The sequence below is a fragment of the Mustelus asterias genome, chromosome 18 (assembly GCF_964213995.1).
Source record: "Mustelus asterias chromosome 18, sMusAst1.hap1.1, whole genome shotgun sequence".
NCBI classification, from domain to species: Eukaryota; Metazoa; Chordata; class Chondrichthyes; order Carcharhiniformes; family Triakidae; genus Mustelus; species Mustelus asterias.
Window position 1 is genome coordinate 65,921,307 of NC_135818.1, and position 12,892 is coordinate 65,934,198.

The 12,892-nt window shown below is 38.7% G+C and overlaps 1 protein-coding gene across 1 annotated transcript; it reads left to right on the forward strand.

The window, feature by feature from the left end:
• The first annotated feature begins 11,061 nt into the window (after positions 1 to 11,061).
• Positions 11,062 to 12,623, forward strand: LOC144506848 (homeobox protein SIX6). The gene is made up of 2 exons (XM_078233203.1): positions 11,062 to 11,633; positions 12,443 to 12,623. The coding sequence occupies exons 1-2, from the start codon at positions 11,062 to 11,064 to the stop codon at positions 12,621 to 12,623; spliced, it is 753 nt and encodes a 250-aa protein (XP_078089329.1).
• Positions 12,624 to 12,892: the final 269 nt, after the last annotated feature.

Sequence of the window (12,892 nt, forward strand, 5' to 3'; positions counted from 1 at the left end):
TCCATGGCGCCTGGTCCCCACTTGTCAGGACAAGTAGAGATTGGCACCTGTGGGAGTTCCAATGTGTGTGGGGGTTGGTGGGGGGGGGCTGCTGCAGAAGCATACCAGGAGGCCAGAGCATCCAATCACAAATACGATAAATATATTTCAATGCATTTAACTTAGTTCTGATCAGGTTCTCGCTCTCTCTGGGCCATCTGGAAGCACAGCTGGGGCTCACAGCCCTGGAGAATTGCGCCCACTGAGTTCTTAAAAATTAAATGGCTGAAATGAAAATCAAGAACCTAGAATGTCAAGAAAAAGTTGGACAGTTGAAAGAGAAAGTTGAAGTTCTCATTAAGGAGAAGTGTCTCAGAAATAATTAGCAAAAGTAAAATTAAAGAATGTGAGCTTGAAGAATGACACGTATGAATTAGGCTCTGCTAATGAAAATCTGTTCAGTGTAATGAACCAATTTTCATGGATGAAAGATGAGTTTGCTAATGAAGAATGGGAACTGAGGAAAATACTGGTGTATCGCTCACAGGAAGCAGAACACTTGAGGAGGGACACGAAAGATGAGGTGCACAATAAGTAAGAGCAAATCCAGACTTAAAATCAGAAAAGTAAAATTCTAAAAAACAGATTGGATTGAACAAGTGAGTTGAATGAGTCTAAGGAGCAGTCAGTGACCATGGAAGAAAGATTATGAAAGGAACTGAATGTTCAGGTGAAGTTATTAAGCTTGGTGTAAGGATTTTGCAGATAATTCTGAAACAAAGACAACTGAGATAACCAGAGTATTTGCTGAGCTGAAACAAACAATTCTTCAGCTTGGAAAGGGATTGAAAAATAAGACAGTAAGCAAATATTTGTCTAACAGTGTGAAAACAGTGGAAATGAAGGTTCCATTTTTGAAAGGTCAATGTCCAGCAAGATCATGGTAGACACTGCGAAGAAAGAAAATCCGAGTCCACTCTTGGGCTGAATGGAAGGAGCAGGGATTCGAATAAAGCACTCAGGTTGTCGATAAAGAGAAACGCAACTCGAAGAAGCACAGAAAGGAAACAACAAAAGTGCTGGAAACAAAGAGTTCTACGATTTCAATGCCAAAACAACAAAGTCAACCCAAAACTTCTGAGACCATCATTCCTCCAAATGTGACACAGCAATATCTGGAAAAATTGTCAAGCTTCCAGATAGTTTGAATTTATAAAGTCAGTGACTTGGACAGGGGGGGAGGGGGGCTGGGTTGCTGGGGGAAGCAAGTAAAGGTTGTTGTGTTAAAATATTTGGGTAAGGACTTGAGGGGAGATATAGGCTGGAATTCTCTGGTCTCGCTGCATGAATGGAGTTTTGGCTGTGCGCCAAATTCTCCGTTCTCACTGGCAGTGGTGACAGGACGAATGATATCGGACAATTCTGACCATCGTATTTTAATGGTGAGGCAGAGTGATGACAGAGAAGGACAGAGCAGGAAGCAAATCCTCACCCTGGTCCCACAACCTTGAGGAACACACTGTCCATTGTGACCAAAGAGTTACAGGTCACAAATCAGTCTTCAGTCTTATGAAGACCCATGGTAGACCCTAGGTAGATGTAACTCTCGAATCAAAGGACAGTCAGTAATGATGGTGATGACATTTCAGTTATGTCTTCTTTTTTATATTTGGGGTAAACCTTTGCTATTAACGATGTTAATTGCCAAAGCATTGCAAAATTTTCCAGATCCTGCTGTGAAATACATTGATCTTGACCACACTAATTTTCTTTGTTTTAGTAATAGATTTATCGAAAACATTTTACTATTTTGTTCAAATTAAAGAATATATGGATACATAAAAATATAGAGAAACATAAAAGAATTCATACAGTAGAAAGACCCCAAAGGTTGTCATCACATCATAACAAAAACAATGACCAATATACATATACATTTTTGATTATTTTCAGATAATCTAAATAGGAGTTAATTGCAAATATTATAGTATCTTCCTTAAATTCAATTAGGAATAATATGAAGAATAAAGATGCAGTCAGAATTTGTGGTAGAGAGATCTTTATCATAGAAATTCTGTAATGATTGGCAACAATGATTGTCTATTAGTAATGTAGGGAATGAGGGATAATTCAAAGATTTTAAATAATGAGGTATGTAAATTACTTTTTAACTGAATTGAGAACATAGAAAAAGAGCAAATGATGAAGTTAGAATTTAAAATAAATTCCTCCTTAGGGGCATAAGCGTGCAAATTAAGCGATAACCTAATGCAGAAAATTACTATTATTTCCAAAGGATCCTGATTTCATGAATCACAGAATCAAAGATTTACAGACGGGATAAACAAATAGAATTTTCCTGATCCATTGATTTTTCTGTATTTATCAAACTTCTTCTTAGCTACAGGAAGTCAGGGTTGTGAAGATAGTTTGTTATGGAAGCTATGAGTGAGGCATTTAATTAAACATAATAAGCTTTCTTGGTCACCATTATGCAAACATCATCAAAGTGCTTTTTGTACATCTGTCCATTTTTAAATGTACAATGCTAATTCATTATTTCATGACTCACCAGGAAATCTCCAATGGTAGTTGTGGATCTAGAATGCAGTTTAAAATCATAATTGAGTGCCCATGTCAGCCTTAGTGAAACACTGATGTGTTGATTTTTTAATTAATATATGTTTGAGTCAATCACATTTAAATGTAATTAACATTTACCACGCGTGATATTTTCAAATGGGACCTGCATTTTACTGTGTTGTATTTTCAAGTATAACATTTCCTACATTTGCAGATGAGTGTCAGAAGCAGAGTTTTCACCGTTTATACATAGAGAGAAAAATGTATCTTCTTACTGTATAGGAAAACAAAATGAATTAAAATATATGAAATGAAGTCATCCAATTGTTAAAAGAAGTAGGCAGATCGGTCTGCTAAAAAGTTACCAATATGTCAAAGTGAGTCCACAAGTGTGCTTAATAGCTGAATTATAAAGATATTGTTACATGGAAATATGGAAAACTCTGATAAATGTCTTGGCAGTTTATTGGATGTTATTTAAGTTAAATGGGATTTGGCCATGAATGCTTTTGTCGGTCTTTCAGCATAGCTCATAAAAGAGAAGACACAATCATTTGAGAAGCACTGTAATATTTAGACACCTATTTAATCTTTTTGTAAATGGCAACTAATTGACCAAATGACAGATATTATTCTGTACAGTGGTGTAACAGATTGCTGATAGGCATACGTCAAACGTGTAATGATAATTTCAAAAATAGATTTAGGACTGAACTAAAATAGTTATTTATTTTGTAAGTTTGAGAATAACTGTTGTCCAGTGTTGAGAAATAAAACAGCTTTCCATGTTTTACCCATAATGAATATGTTAAAAGAAATGTGAGAGAGGTGGAATGGAGCCTAATTGCAGTCTAAAGTATAGTGTGTCAAAGTTCGCAGATGACACTAAGATGAGTGGTAGAGCAAAGTGTGCAGAGGACACTGAAAATCTGCAGAGGAATATAGATAGTTTAAGTGAGTACAAGAGTCTGTCAGATGGAGCACAATGTTAGTAATTATGAGGTCATTCATTTCGGCAGGAATAACAGCAAAATGGACTATTATTTAAATGGCAAAAAATTACAACATGCTATTGTGCAGAGCGGTCCTTGTGCATGAATCGCAAAAAGTTGGTTTGCAGGTGCAGCAGATAATTAAGAAGACAAATGGAATTTTGTCCTTCACTGCTAGAGGGATGGAGTTTAAAAACAGGGAGGTTAGGTTGCAGCTGTATAAGGTGCTGGTGAGACCACACCTGGAATACTGTGTAAAGTTTTGTTCTCGTTATTTGAGAAAGGATGTACTGGCACTGGAGGGGATGCACAGGAGCTTCACTAGGTTGAATCTAAAGTTTTAGAGGGTTGGCTTATGAGGACTGATTGCGTAGACTGGGACTATACTCATTGGAATTCAGAAGAATGAGGGGGGATCTTATAGAAACATATAAAACTATGAAGGGAATAGATAAGATAGAAGCAGGGAGGTTGTTTCCATTGGAGGGTGAAACTAGAACTAGGGGGCATAGCCTCAAAATAAGTGGGAGCAGATTTAGGACTGAGTTGAGGATGAACTTCTTCACCCAAAAGGTTGTGAATCTGTAGAATTTCCTGCCCAGTGAAGCAGTTGAGGCTATCTCATTAAATGTTTTTTACAAGGTAAGGATAGATAGATTTTTGAACAGGAAAGGAATTAAGGGTTTATGGTGAGCGGCAGTGTGAGTGGAGCTGAGTTCACTAAAAGATCAGCCATGATCTTATTGAATGCAGGAGCAGGCTCGAGGGGCCAGATGGCATACGACTGCTCCTAATTCTTATGTTTTTATGTTCTTAAATATCAGCAATGTCAAAAAATGCATTCCAACAATTCGGTTATAAATGACCGACATAAATGAAGAATATCAACTGAACATTCAAATCTGCGAGCAGAAAAAGACGGACGAGCAATGTGTACTAACTATAAATGCAATGTTTCATTTTGAGCTTTACTATTTAGTAAAATGATTTTAAAAACAATTGGTTTGCGTACCATTTACTTACATTTAGTATCTACAACGCAGTGTTCTCAAAAACACATACCCCACCGCCCCCCCCACGTCCCCCGAGAAAGCGCCACCTAATGACAAAGTATGCTATAAAACCAACTTGTTGCAATAGCGGGGTGTGTCAATTATTTTGCATTAAGCAACGATTGGTCGATAAATCAATTTTAAAGAAAATAAAAAGAATCTGATCGTGCACGCTTCGAAATTTAATTATGATTTTGTCTGGGAATACAAAGAATTGAGCGTCCAACGATTTTTCAACGGGAAAAGTGAAAAGTCAAGGTCAGGTCACCACGAAGGTTGAAGAGAGAGAGAGAAAAGATTGATATCCTTTCTTGTTTTTATTTATTTGTTTAAATTTATTTTCTGAAGGATAGAATAGCTGAAATTATTTGAATTATTTCAGAGTTCAATTTCGTAAAGCAAGCATAATTACTTCTCTTGTGTTTGACTTTTGATCTAGAAGTGTGCAATTTGTAAGCGTCTTAATCAGGATCCGAATGCATCTTATTTTTCCGAAATAGCTCGCCTGTATAACGATTTAAATGATTGCTTCCATGGTTGCCGCCGTACTTAGTTCAACTGCTTTATAACCACGGATTCTAACGTTTTCAGATGATTGTGTGAAAGACAACAAGTGTCCACTGGAATCAGAATTATGTATTGATTGCCTTTTTAGTTAAGTAAACGTTGTGATTTTATTATTATCGGTGAGTGTTATTGTGGTGGTGCGCCATAACCCATGCTTGAATGGAAGTTGAAGATAATTCCAGATTTTGATTGCATGAAAGTTAAATGTAAACTTCTTGGACGCATTTTGCGGAAACTGGGATTCCTAAAACAGTACCTTTATTGCATTTAACACCTGGCCTTCATCTCGAAACATTTCAGTATAAAAGTACTTAACAAACTCGGAAGTACAATTTACTCGCAGAAGCGCCCGTTTTTTGTCCATGAACGTTTTGATCACCGCACCAAGACAGCAGAGTATGTGTAAATGTCTACATATGTGTGTAAGACCAAAAAAAAAGAGGCGATATTTAATGATATTCAAGTAAAATGCGAATAATCGTGCAAAAATCTCACATTACGAAAACTAAAACAATAGCGTACTTTTAAAATTTCATTTGAATAACTTGAGAATTATTTTAAAAAGCACATCTGATTTTAGGCAGCATGCACAGTAACAGTTGATGACCTGAACTACTTTCTCAAACGCTCAGTGCCAGCTACCGTTCAAACTTGATGGAAGTACTCATCGTGAGATGTTTTGGCTTTTGCAGTGCCAGATATAACATATCTATAACCGAGCTTGGAGCTTGGCAATAAATGCTGGTGAGTAATTCACATCTTACATTTTTACACCTGCTCGAGAATGGTGGCGATCTCCGGACCATAAAAGAAAGAGGATGAGTGATTGGTGCGTTTGCTCCGACATTCAAGGCTAAAGGGGGACAGTGCTGAAATCGATCACGGCCTTCACAATATCCTGAGACGCAGACCCGATACTAAACAATGTGTGTATGACGATATGACAATGACAGCCGAAACAAGCGATATGGTTGGAAAGTATTTGCATATTCAGTGAAATATAAATATAGAGGTTGGATGTCAAATACAGGCGGGAGGAGTGGGTAGTATATTAGGTTCTCAACCCAATATTCCTTCTTATTAACGCTATGCGACGAACTTTAGTCATCTTCGACATAGAACCCTTGATATTTTTAAGCCAGACCTAGCCAAACTCAACCACGATAACTGGATAATTTAAAAATGACATTATGCAGTCACACACTCTAGTGCAATGTCCTATTTCATGTCCTACTCAGTTCTATGAAGATTTTTGAATGCATTGTTTTATTTGTCTCCTAAAATTGGGTTGAGACGATTGAACTAAATGTTCTGGGAATAGAAATTTCTGATGCTTTAGTGTGGAGGCCAACGATTATTTCACGTTTTTATTGTCTATCGGTTATTAAGATCTCCTTTTGAAGAACCTTTTATACTTTTGCATTAGTTGTGATCTTGTTGGTGGAAAATGTCTGTCGGGTGTATCAAGTTACACTTTCGATTTTGGATACTATCAGCAGCATTTCAAAGGCGTTGAATATTGATTTGAAAAATATTTAATTTTCACCGTGCAATGATTCACCATTCATTGTCTGAAATCGATGAAAAATTCAAAGTTTAAAAAAGAACTGCTTTTTTCCCTATAAAGCCACACTTGAACGGCACACCCAGCTTGGATCACTGTCCGCACAGACTCTGCACGTTCTCCCCGTGTCTTCGTGGGTTTCCTCCGGGTGCTCCAGTTTCTTCCCACAGTCAGAAAGACTGTGCATTGGCCACGATAAATTCTTCCTCAGTGTACCCGAACAGGCGTCGGAGTGTGGCGACTAGGGGATTTTCACAGTAACTTCATTGCAGTGTTAATGTAAGTCTACTTGTGACACTGACAAATAAACTAAAAAACTTAAACTTAAGCTTGAAGATATCCAATATAGTGTTCGACTACCTCTCAGATCAGTTAAAGGCTACCCCAGAATTCTGACAAAATGTCATGGGAGTCGTTAACTCTGTTTCTATATCCACAAATGCTGCCAGAACTACTGAGTATTTCCAGCAGTTTACCGCATCATTTCAGATTTCCAGTATTCGCGGTATTTTACTTCTATAAGGATTGCCTCAGATTATTTCATGGGGATTATAAATTTATTCTGTGCCTGTTATAGCCCTAGTAAAAAAAAGTGCACCTGTTTCCAATCAAATAAATCTATTATTGAACATTTTTAAAAAGTTGTGTGGTGTCAGTTTGAGAATTTGAATTCAGTTTTAAAAAGCCTGGAAGTAAAAATCTGGTATCAATAAAAGTGGCATGAATCTGTTAGATCTTTGCAAAACCCCAATTCAACAAATGTTTGATTAGTATCCTTCAGGGCTGAAAACCTGTCGTCCTTACTAGGCCTGGCTTACATGAGACTCCAGTCCCACACTAATGGAAATAATAAACCCTTAATTTCCATCTGAAGAGGCTTAGCAAGGCATCCATTTTTCTCACCGCCTTCCCAGGCCACCTAAGAATGGGCAATAAACGAGACCTTGCCAGTGAGGCCACGTCCTGAGAATGAATACAAAAAAAAGTATATGTGTGGTGCTATTGAAGAGAAATGCTATTGCCATTCCTGGGGCCTGGGGAAGGCCTGGGTATTTTCCACTGTAATAATTATCTTACAGCAGGGGCAGTAACATCCTTTCTGAGATTACACAAGTATGCTTAAAAACGTCTATCATTTATAAACTAGCATGTGCTAAATTCATTTTTGACATAGTTGAAAAAACCAACAGATATAAATATGTTTTTAAAACCAGTGAAGTAAAAACTACCGCAATCAATGCCTATTTCCATAGAGAACTCGTCCGTCATGTTTAGTAATTAACATGTTGCTTACAGATACTTATCCAGATCGAGTAGATTCTTCTGGTGGTGCTATGATGTTATCCTAGTTGATTTTTTTATCTGTCATCCAAGACTTAGAGCACAATCAACTATGTATGTATATGAATTTGAACAACCTTCCCAATCTGAGATGATGCAGTTTTTACACATGATATTTAATATATGCACCGGTGCATGTAGTTTATGAAGCTGTCAGGTTGCATTTTCCAAATCCATTGAGAAGATGCACAACAACCATATATTGCATTTATATAGCTCCTTTAATCAGCAAAACGCGCATCGCCGGAGTGTTAGCAAATACATTGAATACAATTCTACGCCATATTATGAATTATTAATACCATAAATAAATATCAAATTAAATAAGTTATTCAATGTTTAATTTTTAATTGCTCGGAAAGACATCGCTATATTTGAGTGATCTCAGCTAACCAGCGCTGTTTTGCAGCTATCTATAATACCAAGGTCAACAAAGATTAGCTCAATGATTTGGGGTAACTGGGTCACATAAGATATATATTCCAATATGGTCGCTGTAATAATACTGTTAGACCACACCAAGGCTGTTATATGCCGCACGTATATGCACGCAACTTTAAATAAACCTCACCTTTATTTTTTTCAAGTAGTTGTGCAGAAGCACAGCTGAGTACTGGAGCCATCCGACGTGTGCCTGTAATTCAGTTCAGTGATTCGGAATTTCTTTATTTGCAGCGCAGAAACATTCATACTGGGATGTTGTGTTGCTACCGTTATATTGCTACAAGCTTTCTGGCGTAAACTGGCCACGTATTATAGCAGATTAAATTGATGCTTTCTGACAAGTTAGTACAGAGAGCATTTTATTTGCTTGGCTGATACAGTATCGATTGTAAACGTCTGGAAATAATATACACAATAAAAAGGTGCAGAACGCCAATTATTAGCACACCGTAGTCCAATTCTTTAAAACAATGCAAATAATACTCATTACAAAGCAGCAGAATGCTTTCAATCGATAAATATTTAATATATACCTACCAATTCTTAAAAATTATGAAACGCACAAGCAATGCTTATATGTCACATTTTACACGTTTCTTGATATATATAAAATATTTTGCGTTTGTTGCATTATTATAGACCGTCTCAGTATTAAATGCCGTTCGTATGAACCAGTATATCTCCTGTCCTTTAAAACTGCTCACTTCAGATATTTCACAAAGAAGCGCTTACATCAATCCCACTGAAATGTTTAGGAAATAGAACAGAAAACAATATTTAGTACCATATCAGAGTTCGTATATGGAGATATTCGCTTACCAGGCATAATGAATAGTGAAAAAAAAACGTGATTGCATAATTGTTAGGGCTAGGTTAGTCATTTTAATGGTTTAAAAATCTTTATTCTCTTTGGAAACCGCCATCGTGAACCCGAAACCGTCATATAACCGCAGTGAATTACCTTGCTCTAAGCATGATGTGTCCTTTTTTTAAACTGTTTTTTTTATCTTTTCAATAACTGACCGTTTGTTACAGCTGAAACAGCTGCCACGAGACCAGGCGCTTGGCTTTCACGCATCACCGACTCGCACCGGATTGTGCAATAGTTTAATGTACTGAAGGCATTTCCACAGCCTCAGAAATCCCTCGAAATGGCTGGAAGGGATTTCTTCAATTCAACTGTATAGAACTGCAAAAAATAATATCAGGGCTCTTAATTTCAAACAAACCAGACCTTGAATCCAAAAGCGATGCATTCCGTGTCAAAGCTTCGGATTTATGCTGTGCTTTTATTCTACAACTGAGTAGCAACATTCTCCATCTCCACCTCCATCCCCGCCTTCCCATCCGGAATTTGAGATGCTAATATTGAACACCGTGTTAAAAGGGCTTACAGCTCCACGAATTACGCTATTTAATCTTCAAAAAGTCAGTTTACGCAAAACGGTCAGGTTTAAAGGAAAAGGTGCATTCGCAGAAACTCAAATAATGGGCACAGTTCAAAACACCTTAGATCATTTAGAATAGAATGTAGTTAAGAATTAATTGAAAATTGATCCCCAGTGCACATGTAAATCCCCAGTGCACATGTAAAATGACCACATTACATTGAACTTGACTTTTTACCTTTAAGAAAATACTATTTGTTTCCAGAAATGTTGTCTTTCCTATCACCATGAAAGTAGCAGATTAAGTATGATGAAAATGGTCATATTTATTAGCCAGACTTCTGTTTGGTGGAAATGTGCCAGTATCCGTAAGTCTCAGTGGGGCTTTCAGCTGATGCTTTATACTACCGCGTAGCAAATTGACATAAAAGTGTTATATACTAACCGCAGAGCGATTAGGGAATTGGTCAAAGCAACGCAAAATTTTACACGTTTGGACATGGTTGCACATTGCATGTTATCAGAAGCAGATTTTAAATACAAATATAAATACTGAACCAATATTGGAGAGAATTGTCACACAAGTGGATATTTCAGACCGATCCAAATGCTATTTATCTCGCTAATCTAATATTGAATCTATATCCGAATTTGATGGATTACTGTCAAATATTAAGCTCCCATCTTCCCATCCCAAAACCCCACCCCAGGATTTTTCTTTATCCATACCGTCAATTTTTAATTTCCTATGTTCTGTTAGATCGATTGCATATAGAAACGAAGATCAGCATGCTTGCTTTTCCAAACCACAGCGTTGTTTCTTGGGAGGCGATGAAATCCTTACCCTAGCTTCTGGTTGATTGGCAAACTTGACAGTGATTGACAGGCAGCCATGGCAACCGGATACCGAATCTGCCAAGTCCAATAGAAAATCAGATATGGGTTGAATGTTTTCCCCCCTTTTAACAGCATCTCATCATCGAAACCGCAAAGGATCTAACCCTGGTACTTGGAGCACCAAGTTCATATCTGGCGTCTGGGAATCGAACGAGGACGCATCGTCTGTTTGCCTTGCTGGTTGGAGTTCGTTCCGTTGACTTGTTTTTTTTTGCATTTATCTGGCTTTAACTTTTATTTTAAAAAAAGAATCAATGTTCCAACTGCCAATTCTGAATTTCAGCCCTCAGCAGGTGGCGGGGGTCTGTGAGACCCTGGAGGAGAGCGGAGACATTGAGCGCCTTGGTCGCTTCCTCTGGTCCCTGCCAGTGGCCCCAGCAGCATGTGAGGCGCTCAACAAGAACGAGTCCGTCCTCAGAGCTAGGGCGATCGTGGCATTCCACACGGGCAACTTCCGAGAGCTGTATCATATCCTGGAGAATCACAAGTTCACCAAGGAGTCACACGGCAAGCTGCAGGCCCTTTGGCTGGAAGCGCACTACCAGGAAGCAGAGAAACTGAGGGGTCGCCCCTTGGGTCCAGTGGACAAGTACAGAGTTCGAAAGAAGTTTCCTCTGCCCAGGACCATCTGGGACGGAGAACAAAAGACTCATTGCTTCAAGGAGAGGACGAGGCATTTATTGAGGGAGTGGTACCTACAGGACCCCTATCCAAATCCCAGCAAAAAACGAGAGCTTGCCCAAGCCACCGGACTTACACCTACACAAGTGGGTAACTGGTTTAAGAATCGTAGACAAAGGGACAGGGCAGCAGCAGCTAAAAACAGGTCGGTGTTCTATGTACAACCTTTTACGTGCTTGTAAATATGCATTGGATTAAAATAAGAGGCTGCTTTGTCAACATCAGCTGCAATTCATCAAGCAGGGGCCAGCCACGATTGAAAAATCTTAACATCCAAACGATTTTATGATGTAAATTTAGCAAAACGTAAACGTATCTTTATTTGTATTTGTGCAATTTGGAAAATCGTCTGTAAGGTAATAAAACATTTAATTGCATTAAATTAATAGGCCACAAAATCTGCATTGGTTGATCCATCGATGCCTACCTGCGTGTATCTCACAGAGAAGCGGATTCCTGCAATCCATATCTGACAGGAAAATACTTCAAAATTCAGCTCTTGCAGCGCGATTGAGCTTAACCATTCACATTAACCCTTAGTGGTCCAATATTGGGGCTGGATTTATTTCCAAACAAACGCTTAGATTCTTCTGTAAAGCGCGTGTTTAGGAAATAATGGATGCTATTAAATGTTAGTGTTAACTATCTCATCAAATGAATCTTTACTTTCCTGCCTTCAGTTCTCTACTGAGTCAATTGCGATGGTTTTAAGAAGCCTTTAACTGCTTCACCATATTTATTTGGAAACGCCAGCAGTTTCTTTTAAAGGCTTAAGTCTTAAAACTTCATTGTTGACAATGTTGCTCATCTTCCATTGTACAAATCTTCGAGGTGATCCTCGAGTATGTGATTAGCTACCGATTTCGAAGCATGTGTGTGTGTGTGTCTGTGCACATTCCTCCCCGCCCCGCTTAGATAGTAATTCCTCGCTGTGTTTTCCCTCCCCGAGAGCAGGCTGCAGCAGCAGATTCTGTCACAGGCGTCCGTGCGTTCCTTGAGCGAGGAGGAGGCTGCTGTGGAGCCGCTGGTGGGTGCGTCAAGTCCCGCTGCCAGTCTGTGCAGCGTCTCCGAGAGGAGCAAAGCGGCCACCTCGGCCATCTCCATCACATCGAGCGACAGTGACTGCGACATCTGAGAAGGGAGCCCCGCATGCTGAGAGTGCCTCCAAATTCCTGCACAATGAGTCGAGTAAAGACGTACAGTAGCGACAGTGGAGCACACCAGCCGCCACGTCCTTGCATCATTTTCTTAGGAACGGCTGTGCTGCTTTCACGGCAGAAGATTCTAATAACCACGTTCTTTAAATCAAAAACTCGCTGTTACTTTTCTCTAAAGGATGCATATAGGAAAGAAATTACCGAAGTGATGCCTCGATAAACCATTTCTGCCAAGCTGCAAAATTCT